Consider the following 18,531-nt stretch of genomic DNA (forward strand, 5'->3'; position numbering starts at 1 on the left):
ATGCATTTTCCTCAATAATATGGTGAGTGCTGCAGAGTCATCATCTCCTTTTCTCATTCAAGAAGAGCAAAGATGGGCCACAGTCCTTGCATGTGGAACTCTGGCTCTAAGTTCACTTGACTGGAACAGAAACTGCCTCATGATCCAGTAAACATTACATTTTCAACAGAAAATAAGCAAAAGCAGAATCAGGAAGAGTAGCAAGACTAACAATCTCAACAAGTTCAAGTGCATTATCAATAATGCAATACAAAGAGTAGTGACACCTGCTTGTGGTCCAGCACAAAGGGGATGGAAGTATGTTCGGGGTCTAACATAAATTTCTTTCCTTATTTGGTTCTCTTCATCACTGTATCTGTTTTCCTTGCTGTTTTTCTTTGTTTCTTTTTACTTCTTTTTTAACTTTTTTATTTTCTACCTATACATTTATATTATTATACATATATACAATAAACTACCTATAGCAAGAACAAACATGGCAAATCAAATCAGGACTTATATAAATGTTACATTATTAGTGTTTGGCTATTTGTGTTTTACATCCTTGAAGAAAACATCTTTCCTATGTTGGTGCATCTAAAATTCTGAATATAAATCAGTCTCTATCACATCTTGTCATTATCAAATTAAAACATCTCTCTAGACCTAAAAACATCTTAACCTCTAAATAACTAAGCTTCAGTGTAACACTAAGGTACCTGTTCTTCAAATCCATCAGAGACTTGAGAAGGGATAAACTTGATTACCTGAGTATGCCGGGAGTGCAAGTTAGTAGCTTCTCAAATGAGAAGATGACAGAGACAGTTTGCTACCTGAATAGTTATCCGAAACTCTCTATTATGTTGGAGCATCATCTTCAGCCTTCTGGCCCAATATATCTGACAGACATCAGATGTTAGGGGAAGGAGGACTTCTCTTTCTGAGTACTAAGGGAGGGAGGGAGAGGGATACAATCAGGATATAAAGAATTTAAATCACAGAGCAAGCAGGTAACTTATATTGCTAATCCCACTATATGGGCATAGCTCTGAGACTGGCTGAGACATGAATATCTAGGCATAGACAATGTTTCTTCTTGGCTACAGAACCCCTAGGAATTATTATTAGATGCCATTCTTCATATGGCATGGATGAAGATTTACAGATGTCCTTGCTGTTTTTCATCATTGAATAGCCTCACGTTTTTATATAGTCCATCCTCTACATGGATAAGGATTTTTAAACATTTGCTTGGCTTTGTCTTCATGAGGTTGCTGCTTGTAGAAATGTTTCTGGTATGTACACAAGGAGGGGAGAACAGAAAGAAAGACTGACTAGGGAATGGCAGGGTTAAACAGCAGAAAACAAATAAGAGGAGAAAGGAAGGGATGATAAGAAGAGAGTTAAAGAAAAGATAGAAGAGAACGTGGCAGTAAATAGAGACAGAGGGACAAGAGACCAAGAAACAGATAAAAAGAAATGGGCAGATATCAAGTAAACACACAAGCCTGCAAAGGAAGAGAAATGTGCAGCAGAAACCAGAAATGGAAGAAGATTGTGTTATTAGTGGTAAATAAGTGGAAAAGGAGAAGAAGGAAATGGCTTTGGCCAGCAGGGCTGGGGCAGGAGGGAGACAGTGCCACAGCCTTGGTACTCTCACTCTCCTCGGAGCACAGCCAGGCCTTCTAGAGTGTCTGGTGGCAGTGGGCCAAATCTTTTATCTCAAGTCCTGTTGCTTGCTTGCCTTTGCTTTTATTTTTTAAGTTTAACTCCAATTTATAGGGTGCATTCTTGGTGATGGATGTTTTTCCACTTAGCTGTAAATAGCCCAGTCCTGCGGAGGAGACCCACCCTTCTCTCTGTTGTAATGTTAGCTGTTGGATTTGGGGAGGGAGAATACAAGTCAGGAGTCATCGATCACTAACTTCTAAATTTGCTGTGCAATTGATCCCAGAACGTCACTGCATAGGCTAGACTGAGAAACAGGATCTCTTACTTTAAGGCCATAGAGGCTAAAAATTCTTCCTAGGGGATGTGTCAATAGAAGTTCTTCCCATATTGAGATTATTTTTTTTTCATGATAGGTCCCAAGGGTAGATAGAGCAGAATCAAAGCAATGAGACCTGAAGTGACATTAATAATGTCCACCTACATTTCACCCTTTCACCAAGCACTGTGATGGCTTTTCATATAATGTGATAGAAATCAATAGTCAATTCCAAATGGCAGTTAGAGCCATTACAAGGCCCATTCTACAGATGAAGGAATGTAAATACCTGGCCTAAGGGCAAAATGTCCCCAAAGGTATGTGATTCATGCCCTTGCTATGAAAAGTCCATCATGAACAAATAAATGTTCCTGCCTCTGGCAACTCTTCCCCTCCCTTCTGTGCAAAGGTGATATAGGGAAGATATTCTAACATATCCATAACCCACCAATAATAATGATTAACCATAGATCTCATAATGACAGTCAGTGCAAGATGACAGCCATGTAATATAGGACCTGTAGTATAGGACCCTCCTTTCATTGAGTGGTTGAAGTTTGTTAATCTGTACAAGATTTTGGCTTTTAATATGTTTACACCTCAGGTCTCTTATGCAAAAACCACTTCACGTTTGCTAATCTCCTAGCCTTAGGCAATACCCAGAGATGAGGAACTGCTCTTATGCACGCTGTCCTATGATACACTGTTATCTGGTGTATTATTGAATCATAAGAGAACTAGGAACTTCAGTTGCAGGTGCAGGCCTGTAATGATTCTTCCTCCAGCATTTTGATGTCCCTCACATTGACTTGTCATGAATAAATGCTGAAGGGACTCTTTAGTAGGTCACATAATGCCTTGTTGACAGAGACCAGCAAAAGAACTTTCAGATCCAGGGAAACACCGTATCATGGACAAATGTTTACTTCTATGCTGCAGAACCTATACATTTTGCACCTGAGAATATTCTCTTTATACTTATGCAGCCACGAATTACAAAATTAAATTGGTAGCTCATCTTAAGAACTGCCCTTCTCCCATAGAACAGATCACCCTACGCGCATATAAGCTAAATCTCACTTATTTTTAACACCAGATTCCTTTCAATAGAATTAATTATTTTATTTCCTATGCTGAAATTTCAGTATGCATACATTAAGTGAAATTGTCTCTAATTATATTGGGGAATGATGTAGGGCAGGAAATAAGTAGGGGATGGAAGAGAAAAGGAAAGAGTGAAGGTCAGTAGTGTGATCAGTCCTGGGATGTTGAATTCAGTGCTAAATGTGTTGAAACAGATTTACATTTGTCATTTGTCATTTAATATGTTCCCAGGACTTTGTAAGTACACATGGCAGTTCTGGAACCTACCCAAGGACTCGATTACCTTTGCTGCGGCGGCGACTGCGGTACTGCTCTGTGTAGAACGTCAGCTGTGTTTCGTCATCTGCTTCTGAGCCTGATGTCCCCTTGGTTCTCCCAAAGCTGATTCCCCCTGCAGAGAAGCACCATCAACCAGTGAGCCTTGCAGGACTCTAGAAGCTTGTTAAATCCCCCAGTGATCCGGAAGACCCACAGCCCTAGCCTTAGCCTTCTTGCAGCTGATCCCTGGTGACCGAAGAGTCTGCGTGATTAATGGAAGCAGTTGAGAGTGGCAGTGAGAGGCAGATCTGGGTTCGTAGTATAGTTCAGCAGCTTCCAAGGTATATGACCTTGAGATACCATCTCCCCTTATGAGAGCTCAGCTGTTTCTAAAACAAGAGCAGTAACTCTTAACCTCATGGATTTGCTTTGGAGATTAAAAAGAAATACGACATGTAAAAAAGGAGGTCCATAGCGTGTACTAAATAAAGAAAAACTACTATTGCTATATATGATGAGATTAACTATAAAAACAAAAACAAAAGCAAAAAACAAATAAACCTCTCTAGGCAAATTACTTTCACATACATTTCAACCAAGGGCTTAGGATATGTCAGGCTCAAAGCCAGACACAGAGACACAAAGATAAATGCTACTCGAACCTTACCAGCCAGGGTATCATACGCTAGTCTGGGGGACATATGGGATCCTTAGGAACCTTAAACCTAATTCATGGCTTATGTTTTCCACACAATGAAATGCTAGGAATATGGGGAAGAGTAATTCATTCTAACGTGGAGGGCCTAGGAAAGCTTTATGGAGGAGCAAAGATTTAAGATATGGCTTGAAGGATAGATGGGGCTTTGGCATTAGAAAATAGTTTCCAGGAGCCACCTTGTGAAGCCTGCTTGAGGATGGGGAGGTGGTCAGATACAAACAACGCCAAACTCAAGACTGACTAGGAATGAGGTACTCATGCCATGCTATGTGAGTTTTGGGTGTTCCACTGAGAAAATATGGGGTGCAGCCTTTTCTCTAACTGTCACTGAAGGTCCCCAAGCAAGAAAATGATTTGATTATATAGGTGAACCAAAAAGGATTCTCTGGGCACTCAGGAGGTGGAATATGTGCCAGGCTGAGTGAACAGCCACAATGCTCTGTGATCACCCAGAAAAACAGGTACATGATGAGACGGGGAAATGTATAGAGTGGATGGGAAAAGGGGTTGAATATGAGGAAGGCTGCAGAGATGGGGCCCAGGGAACAAGCAGGAGAGGAGGACGATGATTCATAGGTTATGAGCAGCTGACTACCAAAGGAATAATGAAAAAAAAAAAAAAAAAAAACAAGCTAGAAATAACAGTGCCCAGAAACCAGTAATCTTTAACTCTGAAGGGAGGAAGGTAGGGGTTACTATTTTTAATATTTATGTTTTTGAGTTTTGCATTGGTTTACTTTTTGTTTACTTGTTAATATGTAAGCAAGTGAATGAGTTAGTGAGTTTAGTAAGGTTTGTCAGATGATGTCTTTTTAATGTAGCTCATTCTGGCCTTAAAGTCTTGATCTTCCTCCTCTGCCTACTGAGTGCTGTGATTACAGGCATGTACCATTGTGCCTGGTACTATTTTCAGAATTTTTAGTTTTTAAAATATATGATATTGAAGGACATGGATTAAGACACTGAGAAATTCTATACATAGAGAAGAATCAAGTAGGATAGAGGTATGGAGGATGGTGTGGGTGGGCAGGGGGAAAGAAGTTTTTTTTTTTTTTTTTTTAAGAATTGGACTTCAATTGTACAAATAATGGATTATCTCCAGGGAGACTAAAGAATCTGGTGAGAGTAGTTTTTCTGGGTGGAGAATTAAATGACTGTAGATCGAGGAAAGAGGGAGGCTACTCTGCCCTATAAATCTTTTGTATCTTTTGAATCAAACACCATGCAATCCATTACCTATTTGAGAGTTCCACCAGAGGAAAAGAAAAGCAAAAGCATAGATTAGAGGAAAACGTTATTCAATTCACTAAAGGATTTACTTTGTAATTTCCTTGGGTAGAGATTTGAAATGGCATTCACTACACTGGCATTACATTTTCAGAAACTCTGTTCACAGTATGGTATTGTACCTTTATTCATTCCAGCAATGTTGCAGGAAGATTTGTATGTATACATGACAGCATGAAATCCTCATGGGGTATACTCATTAGGGAGGTGTAATTAACAATCTAGATAATTATCCTAGTTTCACTTCCCTGTCTGTGACTAAACACTTTGAGAATTCAGAGAATAAAAGGATTTATTTCATCTTACAGATTCCAATCCATCACTGAGGAGAGTTGGGCCAGGAACCCAAGAAGGAATTTGAGTCAAAAAACTATGGAAGAATGTTGCTTGCTGGCTCACCCACTGTCTTGTTCAGGCTCAGGTAGCTTCTTCATACAGTCTAGGAACATCTACTTAGGGAATGGTACCACCCACAGTGGGCTGAGCACTACTGCATCAGTTAGCAATAAAGATAACCATGCATATTCTCATTCATAGACAATGAATGTGAAGAAGGCAATTAATAAACTGAGAAGATTCTTTCAGGTAATCTGGACTATGTTGAAAGTTAGGCATGAACTATAATAATGCAAAGACATAGGGAAATTCTGGGGCATAGTTAATTTGCTGAAGGGACACAGGTGCAAATTTGGAGACTTGAAATTCAGGGTTTAACCATCTTGTTCTGAATATGAAATCTATTGTATTAAAATTGGCCCCTTGCTGAATAATTTCATATCAGCTTGATACATGCCAAAGTCATCTGAGAGGAGGGAAACTCAGTTAGGCAAATGCCTCAGTAAGACTGAGTTGAAGGTAAATTTATAGGTCAATTTCTTAATTAGTGATTGATGGGGAGGGCCCAGTCCACTGTAGGTGGTGCCATCCCTGAACTGGTGTTCCTAGTGCTGTAAGAAAACAGGCTGAGCAAATATGAGGAGAAATCCAGTAAATAACACTTTTCCATGGCTTTTGCATTAGCTCTTGCCTCCAGGTTTTTGCCCTTTTTGTACCTGTCCTGGCTTCCTTCAATGATGGATTACACTGTGGAAATATAAGTCAAATTAAGCCCTTTTCAGCTGGGTGTGGTGGTACACACCTTTAATCCCAGCACTCGGGAGGCAGAGGCAGGCAGATCTCTGTGAGTTCAAGGCAGCCTGGTCTACAAAGGAAGTCCAGGATAGTCAAGACTACACAGAGAGAAACTCTGTCTCGAAAAACAAAAACAAAAACAAACAAACAAACAAACAGAAAAACCTTTCCTCACCAACTTGCCTTTTGGTCATGGTGTTTCTTTGCTACAATAGTAACCTCAACAAAACTAGACTCCTTGAAACATCTCCATAGGGAGCCTTTGAAAACAGATTAATAATCCAGCATCACAGTGTCAAGTCCTGTGCGATGAGTGTTTCTTACCTCCTTCCAATGTCATTGAACTCATAGGAAGGTGGTATCCTTATGTCTGGTTTACAGATGAGGCAACTTCAGAAAGGAGAAGTGAATTAGTAATAATTGAAGCTGTGTGATTCAGCCATGGGGGAACAGCCTGTCTTTCAGTGTAATGGATCATAAATTTAAAAGACAGATAGTTGCTCTCTTGGTCCCCTCTTTAGCATAGAATTTTCTTCTTTGTTGTCATTTTGGCATCACTCGGAATTGAACCCCAGGTCTCATGCATGCTCTTGAAGTGATCTACTGCAATGCTGTTAATCAAAGATATCATTTTCATGAATGAAAATGTGCAAGGCTGACCTCAAATTACCTTTGCACTCATCAGACATGGTCTGAGAGAAGTCCTCCTCAATCCTGCTGAAAATAACCCCAGGGCTTGGAGGCAGTAGGAGACCCCAGTTCTACCAAATGAACTGTCTCATTTAAAGTCTTTGAGAAGGAGCTGCTAGGGACCTTGTGGAGTTCTGGAAGTAGCTGTACATCAGAAAGCCCAAGGCCAACAGGACTTTAAAAGTTGCCATCAAAATACTTTACTTTCACAAAGATGAAACAAAAAGAAGAAAAAAAGTAGGTGAGAGAGAAGGAGAACTTTTTTGCCTACTTATTCCTCAGCCAGAGAGAAATGAATATATTTGACAGCCAGTCCGGGGACCCCAGGGAACATCTTTCTACTGTCTGGTATATTATAAGCAGCAGAGCAAAGGGAAATCACAAGGCTATAGACTATACCAGACCTGCTCCTGACTCTTAGAGTCATGCCTTAACTTTTAACCATTACAGTGAAACTTTTGTTTCTTGCTCTTCCTCCTTATAGCTCTACCTCTCTTCCTACCTAATCCTTACTTTTCCTCCCTTAGCAAACAAATAATCTGTTCTTCCCTCATCATAGTGAATTTATATGGTATGCATGATTCAGAGAGAATTCTCTCCATGAGACATGCTAGTGAAGGTGACAGAGAAGTCACTAGACAATTGTAATGTAATAAGAAAAGTAACATCAGCACAGTGCTATCTCTCTGCAGGACATGAAGCTAAGCCTTTAACACACGCTGGCTCGTGTTATTTCCAGGAAAACCCTAAGAGGCAAGACAGTACTTTAATTCTCATTGTCATAGATGAAGACTCGAAGGCACAGGAATGTTAAGTGACATGATATGTCCCAAGTCACACAGTTCATAAGTTCTAGAACTCCACTCAAACCTCAAAGGAAGCTCTAAAGTCTATTTGCTCAGGCTTTGTGTTGGTATGCAATAAGATATGAACAAATACCTCATTTAATGTCCAGAGCAATCCCAATGGCAGAATTAGGAGCCCCTTTTATCTGAACAGTGTGATGTAAGGTAATGAGTGTGCAATTGGGGTTGTAGTTGAATCTGTTTATCTTCAAAAACCATTCTCACAACTAGATATACATGGCCTTGCAGGCACACAGAGGAAGAGAATTCAGGATAGCCTGATGAGACCTGATAGACTATGAGCAGAAGGTGGGGGAGGAGCCCCCCTCAGAGGTCTAGGGGAGAAGAATAGGGTGGAAGAGGGAGAGAGGGAGGGTGGGAATGGGAAGATAAGAGTGAGGAGATAACAATCAGTTTTTTTTTATTAATTTATTCTTGTTACATCTCAGTGGTTATCCCATCCCTTTTATCCTCCCATTCTTCCCTCCCTCCCATTTTCCCCTTATTCCCCTCCCCTATGACAGTTCCTGAGGAGGATTTCCTCCCTCTGTATATGCTCATAGGGTATCAAGTCTCTTCATGGTAACCTGCTATCCTTCCTCTAAGTGCCACCAGGTCTCCCCCTCCAGGGGACATGGTCAAATATGAGGCACCAGAGTATGTGAGAAAGTCATACCCCCCTCTCCACTCAACTGTGGAGAATGTCCTGTCCATTGGCTAGATCTGAGTAGGGGTTTAAAGTTTACCACCTGTATTGTCCTTGGCTGGTGCCTTACTTTGAGTGGGACCCCTGAGCCCAAATCTGCCTATCATACCGTTCCCAGCTATTCCACTCCTTGGAATATACCCAGAAGATGCTCCAGCACACAACAAGAAAATTTGCTCAACCATGTTCATAGCTGCCTTATTCATAATAGCCAGAACATGGAAACAGCCTAAGTGTCCCTCAGTGGAAGAATGGATAAAGAAACTGGGGTACATATACACTATGGAATACTACTCAGCTATTAAAAACAAGAAATTCCCGAAATTTGTGGACAAATGAATTGAGCTAGAAATGATCATAATGAGTGAGTTAAGCCAGAAGCAGAAAGAGTCAAATAGTATAAACTCACCTATATCTGCATACTAGAACAATCAGTTTTTAATGAGAATAAATTATAATGAATAAAATGATGAGACAAAAATGTGAAGGTGTGTGTGTGTGTGTGTGTGTGTGTGTGTGTGTGTGTGTGCATGCATGTGTACATGCATGCATGTGTACTTGCATTTGGGGATGTGTGTGTATGTGTGTGTGTGTGTGTGTGTGTGTGTGTGTGTGTGTGTGTGTGTGTGTGAGCTAGAGATCCACACACAAACAAGCACTGTAGCTTAGCAAGTATTTTCCTGCATCTGACCATAAGAACATGCTTTCCACTCCTTCCATCTTCTCCTTTGAGGTTTGCAATAGTAACTCCCAGCAAATTCAAGAAGCTTATGAAAGTATTAGCATATTCTTCTATATGCCTCAGAACACAGAGACCATGCCCTGCGAAATACCAAGAAGAAGAGTTGCTATTCATTCTCAACTCTCCAGTGACTCCCACTTCCCTTCTGTAGCAGTATGAGACATATATTTTAGAGTGGAAACTAAGGTTCATCAAGGTTGCTTGCTTTCCAGCCTGTCTAATAGAAGTATAATGCAAACCACATATGTAAGTTTAAGTGTTGTCATTTTTGTAGGACACCTAAAAGTGGGAAGAGGGCTCTGTCTCTGCCTTTTTTTTCCTATTCCTGGGACTCATTTCCTCCTATTGCGTTGCCTCCCTCAGTCTTAATGTGAAGGTTTGTGCCAAATCTAATTGTAACTTGTTATGCTGTGTTCACTTGACATCCCTGGGAGGCCTGCTCTTTTTTCAAGGGAAACAGGAGAAGTGTATCAGGAGGAGAGAGGAAGTGAGCTGGGGACATGGGAGGAGTAGAGTGCAGTCTGATTGAAATGTAACATATGAGGAAAAAATAAGTAAAAACATTTAAAAATGATAAAAATGGGATATGGAAAGATGGTTCAGCAGTTACAAGCACTGGAAGTTCTTCCAGAAGACAATTTTCAGCACCCACAATGTGGCTTACAACCATCTGTGACTCCATTCCCAGGGGATCCAATGACCCTTTTTTATTCTCTGGGGGAACTTACACATGTGATGCACAGACATACATTCAGCAAACTTTAATATGCACAAAATAGAAGTAAATGAAATCTGAAATGATAAAAATAATTGGATTGAGTTAATATTCAGGATATATTTAAACAAACATATAAAATATTTTGTACATATATAGCCAAATGATACTTAGCACTGAAATATTTTATGTATTTCTTAATAATGAATCTTTAAAACCAAATACATATGCCACGTTTGCAGCACATTTCCGTATAGACAACCTGTGTTTCATGTACTTACCAGACTGAAGAACAGATATCTGGAAGCACTTATAAACAAATACTATGACAAAGAATAATTATGACCAAGACCTGGGCACAGCAGATACATTATAAGCCACAGTAGTCATAAGTATTCTTGTATGTGAATTACATGAAAGAAGGGAAGATGAGATTCCACTAAAAAGCAATAACCGCAGCTCTTGCGCTCAAGGCTCTTAGGATCTAGTTGGTTTCATATTGATTTAGTTCATGGGCCTTGAGAATTGTATATATTATTAGAAGGAAATTAAGTTATTGGCATCAGATATGAGTTATAATGCTACTTCTTACTCATTCACTGTGTTCTTAACTTCTCTGAATTCATGGTTTACTGTTGGAACACATGGTCATTATGAGAAAAATGTTATGATGCATATGAACAATAAGAAGAGTGACCAAAAGCTTGAGAGTGGAGCACTTAACTCTCTCTAATTTTTACTTGGTTGCAGGAGGAGGAGAGAGAGATTGATGCCACTCTGACATTCTAGAAAGGTGGCAGCTATCCAAGGTATATAGCCACTGAGTAACCATATAATCTGCAAAGGTGAGATGCCAATTGAGGACTGACTCAGAGGTGATTCATATGGATGTACAGGGCTCCCACCACTGCTGGTTTGATATAACATTGATGATTTAGTGCCCTAAGATGTAGCCATTAATTACTCAGGGACCCTCTAATGTTTTACCTTACTCAGAGACTTGAAAAAGAACAGAAGAGGTGATCCATGTGCCAGAATCAGTGGCTTCTGCCCTTACTCCTGATTATCAGAGTTCCTGAGTGGTCTGTGATGGAGTCACCAAAATGTTAGTTAGCCTAGGCATATAACACAGGGCAAGGAGTTCTATACCAGGCACCTTACATGTGAAAACACACCTTCACTTCCTAAGACTACAGACAGGTGAGAGTAATTTCTAACTTTAGTGACAGACAAACCAACATTCAGAATCTGCATGAGACCACTGAGGTTACAGAGAGCAAAACTCAACTTTGAACTTGATTTTGGTTGGATTCAACACCTCATGTTCTCACAAAAATTCTGCTCAGTTTTACTATTTATTGAGAAACTAAATCAGAACCATTGATATCAAGTTATAATGGTAGTTTGGTTTTCAGAAAAACAATGCAAAAAAGGAAATGTTAGTGAACTGTGTGTGCAAGAGCAGTAGGGATGAATATGGTGCAGCTGCTATGGAAAGAGTTCTGGAAGTTTCTTAAACTATTACACACATTTACTACATAATCCAAGAATTCTACTTCAAGACATATGACACCAAGGACAGAAAACTTATTTAAACAAATAGTTGTATGGAGACATTCATAACTGTAATTATATAAAGCTCAAATGCAGTAACAACAAATATCTGTTAACTGATGAATGGATGAACAAAATGTTGTATAGCCTTATGCAATATTACTGACATATGGTAAATGCTGACATATCGAACCATGTAGGTACACCCCACCAACATTTTGCTAAGTGAAAGAAGCTGTATACAAAAGGCCAAAAATAGTCAGATGTATGTTATATGAACCTTCCAGAGAAGATTTATCCAAAAAGACAGGAAATAGACTTTGGGTTGCCATAGCTGGGAAGAGGGAGGCGAGGATAGGGAGTGACTATTAATGACTACTAGTTTCTCCTTGGGGTGATGAGTATGCTTGGGACTAGATAGAGGTGAGGGTTACACTATCCTGCAAATGTGTGAAATGTCACTGGATTGCACACATTAAATGATTAATGATTCTTTTTAAATTACGTAGAGTTCAATTCAAAAGAATGTGAAAAATTAAAAAGCCCTCTGCTTCCTAACATCACTAGACTGGTGACATACATGAAACATAAGGGATGTGAGAAAGGAAAGGAGGGGCATCTGGCCCAAAGATAGGAGGTGGAGCACATCGTCGTTTCAGTGGTCCAAGCCCTCAGACTTCATATCCCAGCTTCATACTTGGGATGGAAAGGACAACCATTCAGCTCTCCTAGACTTTGAATTCACTTCAAGTAATGGTAGCAACATAATCATTTACAAATTAATCTAAAGGCTATTGACTAAGTGATCACACTACCAAACATTCTTCTAGTCCTTGAGGATAATGCTACAAATAAAACAGGCAAAATATTCCTGAAATTTTCAAGTCATCTTTCTGTGGAAGCATTTAAGATAGTGTGGACATGAGTGACATTCTTGGGTTTACCAAAACTCTCTGTAGAAATTCTTGGGTGAATTTTGACAATAAGTAAATGGAGATACTCAGAAGTATTTAGAGGTTTCCTATGGCATAGATGGCTGGTGGAAAACAAGGGACCTAATCTCAAGTTTGTTCTCTGGCAAATAAACACATCCAAACAAAATGAAGGTCATACTATGAGAAACCCACGGCAAGGGAACACACGGTTTTTGCTAGGTCTATGAAAGGCAGCGTATTTCTCTTTGCAAAGCTACCTTCTTGGCTCGGGCTGCTCATTCTAAAGACCTGTTCTGTCTGATTCTGGTAGGCCTGCCTCTAGCCTTTCCACACTCCATCTCCCACACTTGCTATCATGATGGATGGTGGTGACATGTTAAATTATTCAGGCTCCGTGTCTTCCTCAAGCTGGTGACAGCGATATTGCATTTTCAGATTGCCCCAAACTGCACCAGATAGAGAAATATGTGTCTAAGGAATGCAAAAACCCATCTGCACCCCAACCATCCAGAGATTATAAATGGCGGCAGCCATGGGTGGAGGACAGAAGCCACTAAACCTTTCCATATCCTCTGAACCACACAAGTAGCAACTGCTCCCAGCTCCGGAACTGAATCATAGATGTTCACATGCATTCACCTCTTAAAGACATTTTTATGCATGATGTGTGTGTGTGTGTGTGTGTGTGTGTGTGTGTTTGTGTGTGTGTATGTGTGTTTGTGTGCGTGTGTGTTCATGTTCTAGTTCACTTGTTTTGTTGCTGTTACCAAACATTTTGACCAAATTCAACTTAGGGAAAGAGAGGTTTGTTTTCCCTGACATTTTCAGATTATAGTTTATTATTATTGAGAGCAGTCAGGGCAGGCACTCAAGGCAGAAGTCTAAAGCAGAAACCATGCAGTAATTCTACTTCCCGGCCCAATCATTGGGGTGATTCTCAGCTAGCTTTCTTAAGCAGACAAGGCCTACATACCTAGGGATGACAACACCCATAAGTAGACTGGACCCTTTCACATTCATTCCTCAGTCAAGGCTATCTCTAAAAGATATGGCCAGTCTGATTTTGGGGATTCTGCATTGAAGTTCCTCTTTTCCAGATGACTACATGTTCTGCTTGCCTGACAGGAAAAACTAACCAAGACAACGTGGATTTGTGTGTGCATATGGAGGAAGAAAAATTATCTTGAATTTTGTCTCCAGGAGTTTTAACTATCTACTTTCAGACAAGATTTCTCATTGGCTTGAGGATCACCAATTAGATTAGCAAGCCATTCAGCTCCAGGGTGTGTTTTCACATGTAGCATTTCTTAGGTAGGTTTGGGGGATCAAATTCCTGTCTCTTGTTTGCAAGGCAAGTGCTTTTCTGAATGAGCCACTCATCTAGATTACTGTTTGAGTTATTTAGATAATAGCTGTTATCTACCATTCATAGTGCCCAGTACGTTGTACAGAGATGATTACAACGGGGTTGTTTCTTAATACAGACATGCACGAGTAGCTGCAGTTCTTAGCCATAGTTAGGTAATCATATAGGTAAGCAGTAAGATATAGACTTAGAAATGGGTTTATCTAAATTCCCAGAAGATTCCTACAGCATTTCTGTGGTTCATGCTGAATTTTAAAACTGATTTTTATGATGAAATATATTTACAATAAAAATACAATTAAACATGATTTTTATAATTTCATAAAACATAGACATACACACATTTATAGAAGACATTAAAAATTATGACTTATCTCAAAGTAGAGTTTCATGAGATCATTAAAACAGCGTGGCATAAATCTATATTTACTGACAGGAAAAATTCTCTGTGCACAAAAGTGTACAGAGAAAAATACAAAGAGGAATTTTACAAACTTTCTGATACTTGATATTAATTCTATATATAGAATAAAAACAAATACATATGTATATCTTTTATGATACTGTGGATTTGACCCAAAGCCTCATTCATGCTAGGTAAACTCTCTGCTACTGAATCAGATGGGTAGCCATAATGATAAATTCACTTGAATTAAAAAGAAAAAGCTAGGGACAATGGTGTATTCCTTTTTAGGAATGCTTTGGAGAATTAAGGAGAAGGGTGAAAAAAATGTAAGACCAGCCTGTGCTGCGTAGTTAGAATGATCTCAAACACTGATGGGTGATTCTTTTCTAATGGAAGGCTGTGATGACTTTATTCATATAAAAATGTGCTAAAAGATTGTAAAAGTCATAAATATGTCACTTGGTAATTTACCACCATGTAGATAGAATAACATACTGGCCTGTTAAAACAAAGAAATTAATGAGTGAATCAATTAGTTGATCAATCAGACAAAAGAAGAAAGTAAAAATGCATTATTGGATGTTTATAGGCTATAAACTAAGATGTAAAACATGTAAAAGTACAAAGCAATTATATATATATTTTGCAATTATATTCTTTAAAATGTATACTTTAAGCATGAATATGTACACACTGATATTTGAGGATATTAAGGTGTTGCAAGTGGTTTTATCCTTTCAATGTCAAAATCTGAGATATTTAAGTTTCTTTTTTATTTTTAGCCATGTGTGTCTTATAATTGTCTCCTAATAAATTATAAAAATTGGTTATATAAAATCAGTACATGTTGAGTACAGGTTTGGAGAAAGGTTTCTTGTTATCTCGGCAGTTTAAATCAATTGATCTGACCTCTACTGTAATATGACCATCCCAGGAAGAGACGCTCTATCTTTTAAGAATGGACGTCCCAATTTATCATCATAGGTTGATGATAACTACAAAACTACATTATAAAAACAAACACTACAAAAACTCTTCAATCAAATTTAACCTATTGTTTAATTAAAATAAGATATTGTCTTTTTTATTAGTTTATTCATATTACATCTCAATGGTTATCCCATCCCTTGTATCCTCCCATTCATCCCTCCCTCCCATTTTCCCCTTACTTCCCTCCCCTATGACTGTGACTGAGGTGGACCACCTCCCCCTGTATATGTTCATAGGGTATCAAGTCTCTTCTTGGTAGCCTGCTAGCCTTCCTCTGAGTGCCACCAGCCCTCCCCATCCAGAGGACACGGTCAAATATGAGGCACCAGAGTACGTGTGAAAGTCATAACCCACATATTGTCTTCTAAAGCATCTCAAGAGTTAGACAGAGGAAGACTGAGGTTTCCATGGTAGTCTTTCACATTTTCCTTTCTTTTCTTCCTTCTGTGCTTTGTCAGCTCTAGCTCCCTTCAGAGATAGAGTCCCTGTCCCAGTTCTTACTCTACAATGACCTTAGGGAATAACCTGCAGTCAGCATACTATGGAGGAATGACTGAACCACCTTCAACGTTCATCTACGAGTCAGGGCAGCTTCCCTGGTTCTCTATATGCTGTCTCATCAGAAACCTGCCCCTACACCATGAGAGGCTCACCCTAAGGGAGCAGTCACTAACAACCCAGAGGCTGTGTTTTAAAAAACTCCAGCCATTCCTGGTGGCAAAATGTCAGGGAAGCATATTCTAATTGATTGCAACCCACCTCTAATACCATTGGTTTTCATGGAGCTGAGAAAATGCATGCTTCCTTTATGTTTGGCAAACTCAGTTATCTTTGATGAACTCTTGACTGCTGAGATTCATTAAAAAATATGTAATTTTAAGGCACCAGGTCCAGGAAGATATATTTTGCAGAAATACATCATAGGAAAACTACTCCATGTGGTTCTATGAAAAGACTCTGAGTCTTTTAAGCCATCACTATATGCCAGGCCTGGACAATGGAAAGATGAACTCAGTTTCCAGAGATTCATAGTCTGGATCTGTCCTGTTATTAAGATGATAAAAGAAAAGGATATTAGCATCCAGAAAATATTGCATAATACTTAATGCTTTTGATTCCTTCTTCAAAATAAGAACATACTTGTCCCTTATGATAAATGGATGAGGTTGGCATTGCTACTCCATTTGAAAGATGAGAAAATGGATCAGAGACGCTACAGATGGCTTGTTCAAGGTCATGTAGCTCTTAAATAAGAAAACAGAAACAGGCTACAAGTGAGTTCTGGGGTGGAGCAATTGGTTAAAAGGGCAAACTTGAGATTCTGCTGTTGTCTGGGAATCAACTCGCCTGAAATCTGCACCATCCACAATCTACATAACTATTTGAAATGACAAGGTCAGGTTGTTCTTTTATTTCACATGACAGTCTTTCAGAAGACAATTAATAAGCCAACTCATATTCTCCCTCCAAAGACAAAGATTGCTAATAATACCTTCAGCTCTTTCTCATGTTCTTTCAAAATAGGTGTTCTGAGATTATAATTTACAAAATTCATGGTACAGAAAAGAACATAGTAACCAAGTCAAATACTATTATTTACTTTTATTTGTGTTTTAACTATACATTTAATGCATATATTAAAATAATGAATTATTTTATGATTGAGAATATCCTCTGAGTTTTGTAAGAACTATCTGAGTCATATTTGTAAGAACTATCTGAGTCATTGGATATGTACTGGTATCCAATTATATGCCTAGTATTTTTAATATATATTTTCTATCTATACTGTGTATGTGTATCTCTGTGTGTACATATATCTAGGTCTACACATTAATATCTTTAATATAAATGGGTACATCCACACAAAACATTAAGAATGATTTTTCTATAAATAATATTTTTCTTTTCTTTTCTTACCTTTTCCCCTCTTTGGGGGAAATAAATATACAACACTTATGCACTTAAAATAAAAATTGATGTGTCATAAATATTAGCAATTTTTAAATATTCATCTCTAATATAATTTAATGCTCACCTTATTATTTAAACAATACCAGTGCCTAACTTTTTTAATGTTGCTATTGATTGAATGTTCCTTACAATATATTTTAATCATGTTTTCCTTTTCTCCTGCTCTTCCTAGATATTATCTACCTCCCTACCCAACCAACTTTTGGTTCTTTCTATCTAAAGAAAACAAAAAACAAACAAAAAACCAAATCCCCCAAAACTGAAAATCAAAACAAACAAACAAACAAACAGTAATATATATATCCTAAACTTGCTGGACAGTGGTAGTATATGCCTTTAATCTGTGCACTCAGGAGGCAGAGGCAGGCAGATTTCTGTGAGTTTGAGGCCAGCCTGGTCTACAGAGCTAGTTCCAGGAAAGCCCTGAGGCTATGGAAAAAAACCCTGTCTCAAAAAAGGCCCCATCCTAAAACATCACCCTCCCAACTGACTAAAACAAAGCAAGGAAAGACACACACACACACACACACACACACACACACACACACACACAGAGAGAGAGAGAGAGAGAGAGAGAGAGAGAGAGAGAGAGAGAGAGAGAGAGAGAAACACAGGATAACTAAACAAATGAAAACTATGGAATTCATTTTGTGTTAGCCATCTATTCCAGAGCAAGGGATGGTTGATGGTTAATGGAGGATGGTTGATATCTCCTGTGACCTTTCTTTAGAGACAACTGATTAGAAAAGTTGTTTTCTAAATAGCCGAATGAATCCTAGATAAAGAAGAGCTGCTATTCAAAACAGTATTGACTTAGTTCAGGTGTCAGAACCATATTTTCAAGATGTTCTCTTGAAAGATAATTCATACAACACTGATATACTATATGTAAGAGTAATCATCCAACTAAACTCCCCCATCAAGCCTGATAGCCCCAGATATTGTATTATTATTTTAAAATATTAATGATGTCGATATGTTTTCCGTACTCTGAATTTATTTTGTCCATACAAACATACAGTAAATTTGCTCAATTCATTCTATGAGGCCATAGTCTCATTGATACCTAAACCTAACAAAGACTCAACAAAGAAAGAGAATTTCAGACCAATTTCTCTTATGAACATCGATGCAAAAATACTAA

The 18,531-nt window shown here is 38.7% G+C and overlaps 1 protein-coding gene across 7 annotated transcripts in view; it reads right to left on the reverse strand.

Annotated features, from left to right (window-relative positions):
- The window catches only part of ASTN2 (astrotactin 2), a 960,073-nt gene that overhangs the window by 631,293 nt on the left and 310,249 nt on the right, over positions 1–18,531 (reverse strand). For 4 of the 7 annotated variants that reach the window (XM_084779662.1, XM_084779659.1, XM_084779660.1 and 1 more), the window contains one exon: positions 3,354–3,461. The exons of 2 other annotated variants lie outside the window; for them this stretch is intronic. In XM_084779662.1, the coding sequence (XP_084635788.1) occupies positions 3,354–3,461 (108 nt within the window). Of the gene's footprint in view, positions 1–3,337; positions 3,462–18,531 lie in introns of those variants that run through there. One more of the 7 variants, XM_084779664.1, reaches the window with a different exon arrangement.

This window comes from Acomys minous (genome assembly GCF_964271855.1).
Source record: "Acomys minous genome assembly, chromosome: 1".
NCBI classification, from domain to species: domain Eukaryota; kingdom Metazoa; phylum Chordata; class Mammalia; order Rodentia; family Muridae; genus Acomys; species Acomys minous.